Here is a 16414-nt window from a genome sequence, read left to right on the forward strand (position 1 = left end):
TCTTTCCACTGTCACTTTCTTTCCCCATGTCACTGTCACTCTATTCCCCCTGTCACTGTCACTCTATTCCCCCTGTCACTGTCACTCTATTCCCCCTGTCACTGTCACTCTATTCCCCCTGTCTCTTCTACAGTACAAATTTGTCACTATTTATTTTTTATCTTTTTATCTGTCATCTAATCTTCTCTCTTCCTTTTATCTTTCATTTCCTCCTCCCCTATTATTAACCCCTCACATCTCCCTCCATCAGTAACCCCTCACCACCCCCCCTCACCATCTCTCTCCCACCGTCATTAACCCCTCACCATCTCTCTCCCACCGTCATTAACCCCTCACCATCTCTCTCCCACCGTCATTAACCCCTCACCATCTCTCTCCCACCGTCATTAACCCCTCACCATCTCTCTCCCACCGTCATTAACCCCTCACCATCTCTCTCCCACCGTCATTAACCCCTCACCATCTCTCCTCCACCGTCATTAACCCCTCACCATCTCTCTCCCACCGTCATTAACCCCTCACCATCTCCTTCCCACCGTCATTAACCCCTCACCATCTCTCTCCCACCGTCATTAACCCCTCACCATCTCCTTCCCACCGTCATTAACCCCTCACCATCTCCTTCCCACCGTCATTAACCCCTCACCATCTCTCTCCCACCGTCATTAACCCCTCACCATCTCCCTCCCACAGTCATTAACCCCTCACCATCTCTCTCCCACCGTCATTAACCCCTCACCATCTCCCTCCCACCGTCATTAACCCCTCACCATCTCTCTCCCACCGTCATTAACCCCTCACCATCTCCCTCCCATAGTCATTAACCCCTCACCACCTCTCTTACTCTGTTTCTTAGGGAAGATGCCTCCTGACAGCATACCTCCCAACATGACCCTCTCCAGGAGGGACACATTGCTCTGTTTCTGGACTTCCCTATTAATGTATGACTGCCATCACCTGTTAATTGATAAGAAAGGTGCTCCAACACCGGTGATACTAATCCTAAATTAAGAGGGAAGTCCAGAAACAGAGCAATGTGTCCCTCCTGGAGAGGGTCATGTTGGGAGGTAGGTGACAGTTAGTTATATAGATGGACGCTGACCAGTGCACTTTAGTTTGGAAGACTTGGATCTGGCGGCAGAAATAATGATGTCACCAACACACGAGTGGTGGCAGCAGGACACGAGAATATGCGACTACTATGGACAGAAGCCATCACTGATGTTACACAACAGAGCGTCCCTGCGGTGGGACTGTGACACACAATGCTGCCTAGAAGTCAGTGTACACAAGGATGGCGGGACAATTAGTCATTGTCTGGTAATATTACATAGGGACAGATGACAACACGACAAATGGATTCTAATAGTAACAATGCCATGAACCGAGGCCGTGATTTATAAGCAGGAATCCTATTCACAATCAATGTCTCCCACCCTATTGTAGGTACATGACACAAGGCCCAGACCTGGCCTCATGGGACGGCCAGCGGCCATCTTGTTCTCCCAACATGTGGTTGCTCAGCAATGCTGGCTGGGAATTCAGGCCTACTAAGGACTGTACTGTCATTATTCTATGCCCATATTGTGTATTGGGCTGCAGCCACTGGCATACCGGGCATGACACATGCGCGCCCACAGGAACCACAGATGTTAGGAAACTATTTACACATAGCAGGTGTCCAATCATTGCTCCGGCCTACCCTGGGTACACATTCTGCCCACCACCCTAATTTGCACCCAGCCATAGTATGTGTGCACGCCCAATCAATGACCTAATGATGACATGCAGATACAGTACATGTGGTAACAATATATCGCACTACAATCCACCGCTTCATGCAGTGTGTAGGGGTGGGGTGATTCATCGTGCCATCAGCTTGGTCCCAGAAAAGCAGTGTAATACTAGGGTGCGGTTTGTGGATATGGGTGTGGTTTGCACAGATATGGGAGAGGCTTGTGTGTATAAGGGAGGTTTTTATGGATATGGGTGTGGCTTGTGTGGAAATGGGAGTGGCTTGTGTGGATAAGGGGGTGGTTTCTGGATATGGGAGTGGTTTGTGTAGATATGAGTGTGGTCTGCACAGATATGGCAGTGACCTGTGTGTGTATAAGGGGATGGTTTGTATGGATATGGGAGGGACTTGTGTGAATGAGGGAGTGTTTTTATTAATATGGGTGTGGCTTGTGTGGAAAAGGGAGTGGCTTGTGTGACTAAGGGGGAGGGTTGTGGATATTGGAGATGTTTGTGTAGATATGAGTGTGGTTTGCACATATAAGGGAGTGGCTTGTGTGTATAAGGGGGGGGGGTGTTTTATGGATATGGGTGTGGCTTGTGTAGAGATGGGAGTGGCTTGTGTGGATAAGGGCTTTTTATGGATATGGGTGTGGTTTGGGTAGATATGGGTGTGGTTTGCATGGATATGGGTGTGATTGGGGTATATAATTTAATTTTTTTCCCAATTTTGCTTTTTATTGTTGGCAGGGATGTCATTCTGTGTGTGTGTGTGTGTGTGTGTGTGTGTGTGTGTGTGTGTTTGTTGGTGTGACAATTATTATTGTGCTTCTCTAGGACTAAAGCTGTTGCCGCATAGGCCCTTTCATAGTGTTCCAGGCCCCAGCAGTCTGCTTTTCCCAGTTATTGTCTAATTACGAGGCCCTGGCCAGAATTCCGATGCTGGAGATAAAAGTATTTCCTTGGCATGAACTAATGTATCCGGGGTTATTACAAATGGGGAATAAATGGGAAAGTCACACACTGAGTTGGGTCACACAGGAAATCAGCCAGGTGCCCTGTTACTACCCTATAATAAAGAAATAAACTGATTTAATTACCACGTAAATCACTGAAATAAACAAAAGGAATGTTGCTGCGCCGCGTCCTCAGACCTGGGGGGAATATAATTGCTGTTATTGGCCATGGGAAGTTATTCTTATCTTGAACCCTTTGTAGACATTACTTCTCTATATTCTGTAAATTGCTAGGAGACCCCTAGGTAACGCGGGATAACCGCTCTGGCAGTCCTATCATTAGCACATTGCTCAATAACCAAGGGAAATGTAACTAGCGAGGTGCAGCTAACTCGGGGAATGTATCCGTGAAACAGGTTTGGCATAGGAGTGCAAGCCCTTCTGCAGAGTGGAAGGGAATGGCGGTAATTAGCCGAATGAAGGGGATTTCTTCAGCGTAAGCCTCTGATCCTATTCCGCCATATGAAGAAGTGCCAAGAATTATTCATCTTGACAAGAAATCTCATTCCCTGCAGAGGCCTCTAATTGATTTCAGCTAAGCGTTCCATGGAAGGATGTGCCGTATTCCAGCGCGCGTAAGATTCCGCTCGCTCATGAATGTTTGCCTAGGCTAATATCCCACTGCGGCTACTGAGATTGCATCAAGTAATGGAGGAGATCACTTCTCAGTGTAACAGAGGGAGCGCTGGGAGATCAGGCTGCCATTACCTTACATTTAGTTAGTGGAGGATGGCGGCAGGTGTGCTGAGGATGGAGGCAGGTGTGCTGAGGATGGAGGCAGGTGTGCGGAGGATGGAGGCAGGTGTGCGGAGGATGGAGGCAGGTGTGCGGAGGATGGAGGCAGGTGTGCTGAGGATGGAGGCAGGTGTGCGGAGGATGGGGGCAGGTGTGCTGAGGATGGGGGCAGGTGTGCTGAGGATGGGGGCAGGTGTGCGGAGGATGGAGGCAGGTGTGCGGAGGATGGAGGCAGGTGTGCGGAGGATGGGGGCAGGTGTGCTGAGGATGGGGGCAGGTGTGCTGAGGATGGGGGAAGGTGTGCGGAGGATGGGGGAAGGTGTGCGGAGGATGGGGGAAGGTGTGCGGAGGATGGGGGCAGGTGCGCGGAGGATGGGGGCAGGTGCGCGGAGGATGGCGGCAGGTGCGCGGAGGATGGCGGCAGGTGCGCTGAGGATGGAGGCAGGTGTGCTGAGGATGACGGGGACCATGGACTTGCATCTGTGTGCTGGGGACCGTGGACTTGTGTCTGAGTGCTGGGAACCGTGGACTTGTGTCAGGCACGGACATATGTACATGGGTACACACAGACATGACTGGCATGCACGGACGTATGTACATGGGTACGCACAGACATGACTGGCATGCAGCATTACTAAGGACAGAGTACAGTATGAAAATAAAATATATATACGCATGTCAGATTTACATGTATTTATATAACATTCAACCCAATATAATTTTCTTTTCTAAATAACTCTTTAATATGCGACATTTAGTCATTACCATTTACCACTTGTTACTCTGCTGGAAAATATAATTTCACACTCTCACCTGTGCTAAGGGAACACTTAATTAAATACACACTAGAGTTTAATGACATTATTCCACTGTGCCCTGTGGTGTATACACTGCTCCTAGACTCTCTCCTACGTCTTGCCAGACAAAGGGGCCTATTTACTAAGCCTTGGGGACTGATAAAGTACTAACCAATCTGCACCTAACTGTCCCTTTTCAAACACAACCTGGCAGTTGGAGGCTTATTGGCTGGTACTCTACTTTATCTCTCTCCAAATTGACCACTAAGCACACAGCGACAGACTGACGCCAATCCCTAAATCTAATGTAGGGATGTGTCCAAAGCAATCGGGGCCCAAACACCGAGCCCTGGGGAATATGCTTCAACCAAAACAAAACGCGGCGATTTACACAAGGAAGCGTAAGAAAGTTACAGTCTCTTACATCATACCTGTGTCCACGTCATGTTCCGCTAATACCAGCTCATGCACGGTTACAGAAGATAGCTGCGTTGTTGCGTCAGCCTCTGACGATGACATGGACAGGTGACTCCATTGTTCTACAATCCCGGGTGAAAGTGATAAGAGATATCCAGAACCTGCACGGTGTCATCGGCTGGCGCAGGACTGTGGGACTATATACAGCAATTTGGACCAAGGTGCATTATCCAATTCACAATATTACTCTGTTACATTGAAAGTGCCATAGACGTTAGCAAAAAATAACATCCAGATAAGAATTGAGCGAGCTTTGGCGCTGCATAGGTTGCTGAACCAACAGTAGGCCCTTTCTACAGTCCCCGCTAATGGACTCAATTCAGCAACGCACCAGTATCGGGGTAGCTATTGTCATCGTGTACGTATCAGGTGGTTTTTTATTGAGTATTATTGTATTTAGTATACATACTGCACTTGTACAATGTTATTTATTTTTGCAGACCCAGGCCCTACAGAATGGAGGGCGACATGCACCAGTTCTGTAGAACGTTCCCAGTAGGGGCGGATGCCAGCAATTTATGCACATGCGCAGACCCCGGACCGTGGGATTTGTGCACAAATGTGAATCAGCCCCTGTGTCTGTGGCTATGTATATACAAGGTTACATAGGGCTTCGCTGCAAATTTGCAGTAGGCTTGGATCAGCATTTTAATTAGGTCCTGAAAACCAATCACAGAGCTGGGGTTAAAGCCTAAAACTATTTTGGAAAGAGCCTAAATAAGCTTCTGTTGGCTTGGGGTAATTATCAATATATGGGGATACAAACCATAGGCAGATTAAGGGTAACAAAGTCTAAATAATGGGACCTTAGGTTCAGCAATTCCAGTAATCTCGTCCATATTCTTATCTGCTTCTATCAATGACCCCTTTGTAGCTCTATGTTGGCAATACTCACCACTGTGGCACAAGTACACACACTATATACACACACTTATATGGCTTGGCATAGGAGGAAGAAGATGTTCATAAACATTAATATACTATATATATAATATATAGACAGGGCTGGCTGCTATTGTTTTACTTACTGAACACACTTACAGTACTATAAAGACGACAGTGAGGGGGCCGGCGCAGGGGGGGGGGGGCGCAATACTAAACAACACATCAACTACAAACTGCTTCTACGATCAGCTCTACACATTTTAAGGAGTATACAAAATTAGGCACAAACTATATAATGGCTTTCGGAGGATATAATGTATAACATGAAGATAACATTACAGGCGGCAGATAAAGGTTAAAAGATGCCGTCACGGGGAACCCGTTTAACACGTGTGAAAGTTCGCGAGATCTGGAGCCACTTTCTGGAAGACAAACGATTATCGCGCATTGAACCAACAGGCGAGGAACCATTTACAGTAGCTCTACTACGTGTGACCCTTGCAATGCATCCTGGGATTGGTATGGCTGCCCATTGCAAAGATTTGGAATTAAATTTGGGAATTATATTTTTGTTTTAAGATATTGTTACTACATACTGCCAATTGAGCTGGGATGAAATGGGATCATTGTCTTAATCTAAAATGTACAGCAGTAAAGTTAGGGCACTACAGAAGTTTGGTTCATAATCGGTTGATAATTCCAAAAACTCTAAAACCCGGTCATCTGAGACTCCTGTATCTCATGGCTGTTTTGGAAGGTGGAGGGGCTGTTTTTGTTCCGTTGCATAGTATGCAGGATAGACCCCGCAAGGTGAGGCGACAGTGGGAAAGCGTAATCTTTCTACAATGATCATGGTGATACAAGTGGGATGCAGATAGAGAAGAAAGGGGGCACGCTTAGATTTTGAGAATCGGAATGATCCGAAATGTTCATGATAATGTTCCTGAAAGAATTTCAAAGGCTTTCCAATCACAAACATTCTTAGGAATCTAAAATCATTTCTACTGAAGAGGAACCTTTGGAGATGTCTCCTCAACCTCAGAGAAACCTTGGAGATGTCTCCTTAACCTCAGATGAACCTTTTGAGATGTCTCCTTAACCTCAGAGGAACTTTTGGAGATGTTTCCTCAACATCAGAGGAACCTTTTGGAGATGTTTCCTCAACATCAGATTAACCTTTGGAGATCCTGTATCTCCATAACATCACTTTACCACCAGCCTATTCCCCAGAAATTTGGGTCTACAATAAATTTGGGCTTTGAAGGCAAGATGTCACTAGTTATTTCTGGATGAGGACTGTATCTGGGTAAATTTCTACCTGACTGCAGCAACCACTGGGTTCCATTGGAGAATTCTGCAGAAGGTAATTGTCCTGGACCCAATGGACCCAGCAACATGGTCTAGTCTTTTAGGAGTATTTCTTTTTTGGATGAAATTATCTACTGTAGAACTCTCAAGAGAAAAGGTCAAATTTAATCCTTGGGTCTGGATCTCCAGAATATCAGAGATATCAGAGGACATCCCCCACCCCAACCACTACTACCTCCCCCAAAATTCTGCTGCTCAATATTCCTTTTTACTCACCCTTTATGAATGAATAATCCATGGAAATAACAGGAATGATGATTGAATTAAGCGATGGACATTTAACAATAATAACCCTATTTAATCACAGGAATGACTACTCTATCCCTCCCACCCCTATAAATGAATAGTATTTACTGCGGCTGGACAATCATCTTTAGAGGCACTGCTGATATTTGGCAGTCAAACAAAAGTTGTGGACACGACAGAGAAGCAACGAGAGTGCGTGGCGGTCAGTCTAGGTGTTGGCTACAGCATGCAACAAGGGACCCCTACTGTTTATCTAATTGACCACCGGCATCGTTGGAGAAGGAAGAGGAAGGAGGCTGATGTCATGGGAAATTGGTGGAGGCTGTACTGCAAAGTACAGACACCATGTGTACTAGCATTGTGTTCCTAGCTCAAAATCCTTGGGGGGAAGTTTTAGGCCCAGTGAGGAGGTTCCCAGAGGGTCAATCATATTCTTGTAACGTTCTCCGCGGTGCTTGGACAAAAACGGACCCCAGTCCGGCTGTGGGCTACACACCAACTTGAGCCTCTGCAAGGTAAAGACAGAGAAATATGTTAAGATGTTGGGAATTTGCCAAGAATTGGGTTCACATATTTTACAAAACGGTTCTAGGCAAGTGCGGCGAAGTTAAACGTTGTGAATAAATTATCCATTTCATGGACAAGAGAACATAAAATACAAATAACAATGCAGATGTGTAATTAAGATTCCTACACCTTGACAGAACTCAAGATACTTGACAGCCTATGTGTACTTGCTGAATTGTTACGTACGTCCTATTGTGCGTTGTGCGGAGACGTGTCAGGCTGTGGGTGGCTTCCGTGCGGTGTCAGTAAAATTATAACTTTACCTTGTAGGAGAAAAACCTGCGCCCACACTTTGTTTCACAGCGCAGCGGGATGATACTGATAGAAACGCTGTTTGCAATGTCACAGGTCTGTTTTGGGCTAGTGCAAGATGTTTAAGTACCACCACCCACATATACACCAATATCAACTTTCCAGAACCTCAAGAGAATATGCTGAGGTGGCGTCTTAGAGGTTCACCACCTGTTCATTTGTATTAAGGGGGTAATTCGGACCTGATCGCTGGGCTGATATATATATATATATATCTATAGATATATATATGGTACTTGTTTCCTAGCACGGCCACACCGATTTACATCGGGGTGGTCGTGTCGGAAAAATCGGGTCGATCGCATCGCATGCGATTTGGTCGCATGCGATGCGATCGACGCGACCGACCGATTTTCGACCCGATTTTTTGATTGAATGAAATGTAAATCGGGTCCCTGGGACCCGATTTTACATTGGATTCAATGTAAAATATTCCCAACCCCCCCAAATTTAACGGCGTACACCCCACCCCATGATAGACGCCAACCCGAAGCGTGGCGAGCGCAGCGAGCCCGCGAGGGGCGGCGGTGCGCGTCCTCCGACCTTTTCATTCCCCTACTATCCACGTTGGCGTGGAGTTGAGAATAGAATAGTGTGGCGAGCGCAGCGAGCCACCGAGCCCGAAGCGTGGCGAGCGGACACGTATACCTGTGAAGTTATACGCGTCCGCTCGCCACGCTTCGGGCTCAGTGGCTCGCTGCGTTCGCCACACTATTCTATTCTCAACTCCACGCCGACGTGGATAGTAGGGGAATGAAAAGGTCGGAGGACGTGCACCGCCGCCCCTCGCGGGCTCGCTGCGCTCGCCACGCTTCGGGTTGGCGTCTATCGTGGGGTCATATTGGCCCATTTCACATTTTTCACATTTTCTCACGATTTCAATGTTAAAAAATATTTTAACATTGAAGCCTATGGAAAAATCGGGGGCATCGCGTCGGGACCAATGTTAATGGTCCCGACCGACGCGATGCCCCCGATATTGTGTCCTAGCCGGCAAAATGGACCTGATTTCAAAGGAAATCGGGTCCATCGTGTGGATCGTGTACCTTAACTTAAAGGTACACGATCCATAAGATTGTGGCCGTGCTAGGAAACAAGTACCATATATATTTGCAGCCCAGTGATCAGTTAGATGCCACAACGCCAGAGTGTAACATAACCCCTGTGCTCGGTTGTGAGTGTCATCGCAGCTTTGCGGAAACGGGCAAATCCATTTACATCCAGCCACTATCGATCCTGGCTGATCGGGGCTGGCGCTAATGTCAGAGGTTCTCCCTCTAACGGCCAGGTCAGACTAGATACTTAAAGGTAAAGCCAGCCATGTGTCGATCCTGCTCATGTGAATGAGCCCTAAATGACATAAATAATATAGAGTAGTAGAAATTAGTTGGGGACAAGACCGTTCTAAATATACACAACAGAGTCCTTGTAAGCGGTGGTAGAACACGTTATGGAGACCTCCGGCACCCGGCCTGCCGCCGGTAGATCACATTTGGGGGTATTCTTGCAATGGATTAACCAATTAATTAAAAAAAATTAATTAGTGCATTTAGGTGTAATCATTAACGCCCTGTATAGAATACGATCATTACTTTCAATAGTTTTAGAAAAAAATTCAACTGCAGAAAAATCACCGCAATGATGAAACAAATGAAAATGACTCCGCAACCTTCAGTTCTGTGGCCCCTTTGTGCAGATGGACCACTATCGCTGCATCCACTATACCGCCACACTCCCTAGTGGGTTCCCTTGGATAGACAGGGGTTATTTACTAAGTTGGGAGTTTTATTGAAGATGAGATGTTGCCCATAGCAACCAATCAGATTCTACTTCTTATTTATTTAGCGCCTCCTAGAAGATCATAGATAGAATCTGATTGGTTACTACTGTATGGCCAACATCCGATCTTCAAGAGAACTCCCATCTTAGTAAATTTACCCCACACTGTCTAGATAGTTCTAAATAGAGAAAAGTGTCTAGACCTATGTGGTTGACATGATCTAAAGGTCGACAGGTCCATAACATCGACATGACTGTTTTTTGGGGAGTTTTTCACATATTTCTAAAATGTTGCTTCATTAATAGTGCACAAGGATTACAACTGGGAACAGTGACCCTACCATAGACATGGCGAGCGAAATGCGCTGTGGAGTTCTAGGTTCCCAATAATTGTGGTCACATATGATGTAACATAGAATATGTACGGGCAGCACAGACGGTGTAATGGTTAGCATTGCTGCCTCACAGCGCTGAGGTCTTGGGTTCTATTCCCACCAGAGCTTTAACTGTGCGGAGTTTGTATATTATCCCCGTACTTGTGTGGGTTTCCTCCGGGTACTCCGGTTTCCTCCCACAATCCAAAAATATGCAGGTAGGTTAATTGGCTCCCAACAAAACTTAACCCTAGAATGTCTGTGTGTGCGTGTACATGTGGTAGGGAATATAGATTGTAAGCTCCACTGGGGCAGGGACTGATGTGAGTGTTCAAATAGTCTCTGTACAGCGCTGCGGAATATGTGTGCGCTATATAAATAACTGGTAATAAATAATAAAATAAATAAATGACAACCAAAAACTTTAATAAAATGTGTTGACCTTTTCTTTGTTTTTACTGTTTCCATATTGACCTATTGACCACACGAGGTTGACCTAAAAAGAACGGTCGATCTATTAAATATAGATCTTCTATACCAGCCCCCTTCCTAGACACACAAGCTGCTGTGTATTCGATATAGAGGTAGGGATACAATACCCCTCCCCCACTGCTACAAAAACATTGACATCTGCTACAAGATTTCCTTTCACATCTACTTGTGTAATACATTTCATAGTCCCCATAAGAGAAAGGGGTTAAATATATTCTGTACCACCAGAAATTTTGGGGCCCAGGACTACAGTCCCTGCAGTCCCCCCTTGATGGCTCCCCTGACTGTAACACCTAATTTAAAGTTCTTAACCAATATTTAACATCCAAATCAACAAAGGCTTTTTCTCTCTTGCTCAGCCCCTGTCCCCGGCAATGCGGGAAGCATCAGAGTAATTGAATTTCTGTTTACGACAATTCCCCAAAGTCTACAATGAAAACTGCAAACAAAAAAATAAAAAGTTGTGCAAGAAACGAGATTCTAATTATCTAGCAAACGATCGTCCTCTCCACCGAGCGGCAGGTGAGCGAGGAACGTAAATGGGCTTCATTTTTTATGCCGTTTCTTTTTTATTGGAAATGTAATTTGATGGGGGGAAAATATCAGTATAACATGGCACAGAAAACAAACATTAAAAGAGCAATTATTGGTTTATTAGCTATTAAAATAAATTGAGCCTCTATTGTCGTTATTTTTTAATCTCCATTAAATCGCCATGTTGACACCTTGACATCCCAAATGAACGGTTATAAAAAAAAAGAATGTGAAAGTGTCCGGCTCGGGGAGAATGGCGCTTGGCGGGCTATTCTCCATGACAAAGTGAATTGTAATCTGTTTTATACTCCAGCTGTTCTGTGGCACATTGAAAGCTGGGACGGCGTTCCGTGCGATGGGCAGAAACGAGCCGTGTTTAGTATGCAAAGCAAACGCGCAGCTAATGATTGAGATGCGGGAGCTACCTCGATAAAACTGCCGGGCGCGAGATACATTTTGATGACAAACATGATTGGAATCCAGATGACGGAACAAGCCAGCATCAGCCACCCAAGGACCATGGACCACGGCGGGTAGTGGTAAGTGCCGTAGGTCATCGGCTCCCACTGCCAGAAACTGAAGCACAAAATAAACTGGAAAAAAAAGCAAAGGGAAGAATTAATGGCAAGGACATAATACTGACACATTCACTTTACACACAAAGAGGAACATTTATCAATAACGGGGCCCAGGTGCTGTAACCCACGGCGATCTGACATCGACTTTCATTATTGTGTACCAGAGTTTCCCAAACTCCGCCATTGCAGTCCAGGTTATAAGGATATTGTATTAGGAGTGATGAAAATATAGTTTCACTGTCTGATTTGAGTCTGTTCTCAGTCTGTTTTTTCACTATAAGGTGAGTTAAATAGTTTTGTTTCTGACAGAAAATGTATTTCTCAAAGGACAAAGGCGATTGGAGTTCTTGCTTCTTAATCCTGGGACAATATTGTTCACCTTGTTTCTTCATTCTATATAATCTATTTAATTCCTGTTATACATTGTATTTAGATGTTATTTCTTAAATTGGAAATTGAGGCAACAGTGCTCCCTACTGTTCTTTGACAATTTATTTTATATTACAATTTGGACTTTGGAATTATGAAATAGCTTATGAAGAAGTTCTGCAACCCATATACTGTAAGGTGGACTCTGTCAGTGTTAGACAGTCTGAAGCCTGGTACAAAACACTGAATGCAGAAGTGCCTCTAGAAGCAGAGAGCGGGGCTCCTGATTTTGCTGATGTGATTGCTGTATTGGATATCTGCTGAATTAAGAAAAAAACCTTAGCTAAGTATAATAAATTAATATTTACATATTTAAATTATTTGTTGAAGTGCTTTTTCTGGAAATTCACCCATCTGGGTCTCCTCAAATTTAATCCACCTGAAAACAGATATCCATGCTTGAGCCCAGATGGCGAAATAAAATGGACAGAGGTAGTAATTAACCCTTTGAGTGCCAAGTGAATTTGTCAAACTTCATGACCTGTAACTTTACCTTATATAGGAAATATCATCTTTTTTTATACACAACATTTTTTTTTTTATTTGAATTTATATAACAAATGTGAGCGACGCTGGCGTTGTTAACGGAAATCTTGATCTCTCACATAGATGTTGGCACTCAGAGGTTTAGGTCACCTGTGCTCAACCATGGATATCCATAAAACCTGGACTGTAACGGAAGAGTTTGCTACGCAAGAAATTGGCAACCTGATTGGTTACTGTGGTAACTTCCAGTTATTATTAATAAATGGAGGCTATAAATTACTGTATCACTATAACGCTTGATTTTGGTTTCCCATTATTATCTAATATCTAAGCGTCCCCGTCCCCCCCCCCCCTTTATTCTATTGGTTATGCTACAAGTGAATTTAGGACTGGGACTGGACAAGTGCAGTAATACAGTGATTAATGACACTGTATAGGATCCAATCTCTGGCAGCTGGTTACACACATTTCTTTAGTATGTCCAAGTTAATGAATAGTGTTCTAACAGGACTGATTGCAATCAGACACAGCCAAAGGCCGAGCGTAGAATGAGGCTCCATGGACTTGTTCGTAACGCAGGCGCCGTAATGGCAATGGTGACTTTGTGGAAACATTTTCTATTGCTGCAGATGTGCTGTAGGGAACGGCTGTATGCTTGTGATTTGCTGCCACCTAGTGTTTGAACTTGTGAATTACATATGGAAACCAATAAATGCGGTTAGCATCTGAACATGTAAATACAAAATCCTATCTGCCTAATGCAAAAGCTACTTTATGGCTAAGTCTGAGCTGGTAGTAATGTGGAAAAGAGCCAGGAACTTTGCACCCCGACAAACCATGTTGCAATGCAAGGAGGGCAAATGCATGCAGGGTAAATATTGGCTGCTTTTGCATGTAGTGCACAAACGCTGTATTGCTTTATTCTTATTCTGCAATTTAGATCAGTTTGGATGCACCCCTCCCAAATCTAAAACTACTGTACAGGTAGGTATGCTACACACTGTAAACTACACACTATACAGTTATCGCACCAATTCGCCGATCAGGTGCTCCAACTGTACTGTAGATTTTCTAAAACAATTGTTTCGGTGTTTCGCTCATGAGTGTGGTATAGCTCACAGACAATGTCTAAGTAGACAGTGAAAGGGTCGACACCAATAAGTCAACGTTGACAAGACATCAACAGTCAAAAGGTTAACATGACAAAAAGTCGACACAAGAAAAGGTTGGCATGAGTTTTTCATGTTTTTTTTCAGTCAATGTCGACACCTGAGTGCTTGGTCTCCCAATGTACCTATGCCAACTATATGATGTCGATGGGAGTAAGTCTGATATATAATAATGACAGAATATAATTCATACAACAGTTTTACAATTTGTCACAATTTACTCCACATCTGAGTTAAGATTTTTTCCTCCTTTTATTGACCCGGATTTTCCAGCTGTGAGTTCTCAGACTGGGTCCTACAATCTCTACCTTACGCGTTTCATCTCCAAGAGGCTTCATCAGGAGTTACTCTCTAGGATGATGAACATTCATGATGCTTGTTTATCGAATAACGTACATCAGATTTCAGTGAGTCATAGCAGATGAGAGATACATTTAACGAGGTGTCTCGCCTTCATTACATGCCATATATATATATATATATATATATATATATATATATATATATATATATATATATGGTAAGCCAGCCAGAGAGACCCTCAGTCTCCTGGAACGACAGGACCAGCACACCCTTGGTATTTGATGCAAAAATGTATTTAATAAAGCGTCGTGTCAAACATCAATATAGCCAAAAAATCATACTTAGCAGTGACTGGCCAAGGACTGAAGACAGCGGCATACAATCATGCAGATAGTGCCCTGACGGGCCGTTTCGGTAAGTACCTTTCTTACATATGCGATTTTTATACTGTGTTCATGCACTTCCAGCACCTCTATTGGCTATTGTGGCATTTGTAGTCCACCCGGGTTATGATGCGAACCAGTGGGGCCATGGACTGAGTGCCTGCACGGCGAGTAGCGGGTGGTAACCATGGTAACTAGTCTAGTGGTTTTCGATGCCTGGGAACCTAAAGCAGCTCCCCCTGCAACTGGTGTATGCACGCAGGTTCCACTGTGGTGTGTACACAGACAGGGGGTAGCGGCGGGTTACCATGGTGACGGATGACGACTATTTCCCCGATGCAGCGCGCACACGCAAGTTGGTTCCACTTGAGGCGTACATTTCCGGGATGTGCCGGAATTATGGCTCATTGGAGAGGCTGGTGCTGGCTGCATGAGACAGGTAATTAATGTTCACGTGTTACAGGTGTGTTTTATATCTTATATAGAAGCTAAGTGTCATTTTGAGCTTGATGCCCTTTGAGAAAGGTACTTACCGAAACGGCCCATCAGTGCACTATCCGCATGATTGTATGCCGCTGTCTTCAGTCCTTGGCCAGTCACTGCTAAGTATGATTTTTGGGCTATATTGATGTTTGACACGACGCTTTATTAAATACATTTTTGCATCAAATACCAAGGGTGTGCTGGTCCTGTCGTTCCAGGAGACTGAGGGTCTCTCTGGCTGGCTTACCATATTCATAATCTGACCTTGAACCCCGATTGAAATTACATTGGAAGTGTGCGTTTCCCACATACTACTGTGTATATATATATATATATATATATATATATATATATATATATATATATATATATATCCAAAAGGAAAATTGTCTACGGTGCTAGGGATTGCAGTTGTGTGTTGTAGGTCTCAGCAGCCCCCACAGTGAATGCCACCCTTCAAAATACAGTATCAGAGAATAAAGAAACCGTGTGGCGCTTTATCGTACATGAAACAATGACAATAAAGATAACAAAACCACAATCACGCTCTGAGCGTGATCTGTTCACGGCTGGTTGTGCTTTGCCGCTGGGTTGGTCAAGGGTACATTCCGCTGTGGGCACATATCCTTTGGATGAGTCCTTTAACACGCATTTCGCCACAAGCAGGGTGGATTCTCTGCGCGCAGCAAAGCACGACCAGTCGCGAACAGATCACGCTCAGAGCAAGTCCTCTAATACCAGCCCTTACTCCCGCAGTCAGAGACGGGTCCCAGCACCAAGAGCCTGCAGCGCTCAGAGCGGAGATACCCATGCTGCTGCGGCGGTGAACCCCCCAAACACCAGCAGACGAATCCCCAGCACCTATAAACAGCGGTACACAGAGCTGGGACACTGACAGCACTGGGGACGTCATTACATTGGTGGGGAGTACAGACGGACATCGGAGCCCACATACCCACTACCCTCGGAGTGAGAGTCTCATGTACTATATTTTAATTAATATCGCCGGGTGATCAATCATTTATGTATGCTGATTTTAAATTCTTGCTTATGATTACTGTATATGTTTTTTTGTTTCTTTTTTGTATTTTATATGTTGTATATGTTGTAATAAATTGTGATTATTTAATCTTTATTGTCATTGTTTCATATGATTACGCGCCACACGGTTTCCTTTTTCTCTAATAAATAAATATATAAAGCAGGGTATGATATGGTTAATCCAATAAGGGCACTCACCAAAGTCTTGTCATGAAAGATTTAGGGC

At 44.6% G+C, this 16414-nt stretch overlaps 1 protein-coding gene across 1 annotated transcript in view; it reads right to left on the reverse strand.

The window, feature by feature from the left end:
• Window positions 1–727: 727 nt before the first annotated feature.
• The window catches only part of SLC6A5 (solute carrier family 6 member 5), a 92096-nt gene continuing 76409 nt past the window's right edge, over window positions 728–16414 (reverse strand). Inside the window, exons 15-16 of the mRNA XM_083164045.1 lie at window positions 11742–11909; window positions 728–7766 (exon numbers count right to left, since the gene is read on the reverse strand). Of these exons, the coding sequence (XP_083020171.1) occupies window positions 7611–7766; window positions 11742–11909 (324 nt within the window). The 3' untranslated portion in view covers window positions 728–7610. The remainder of the gene's footprint in view (window positions 7767–11741; window positions 11910–16414) is intronic.

The sequence above is a fragment of the Crinia signifera genome, chromosome 11 (genome assembly GCF_055691185.1).
Source record: "Crinia signifera chromosome 11, ASM5569118v1, whole genome shotgun sequence".
NCBI classification, from domain to species: domain Eukaryota; kingdom Metazoa; phylum Chordata; class Amphibia; order Anura; family Myobatrachidae; genus Crinia; species Crinia signifera.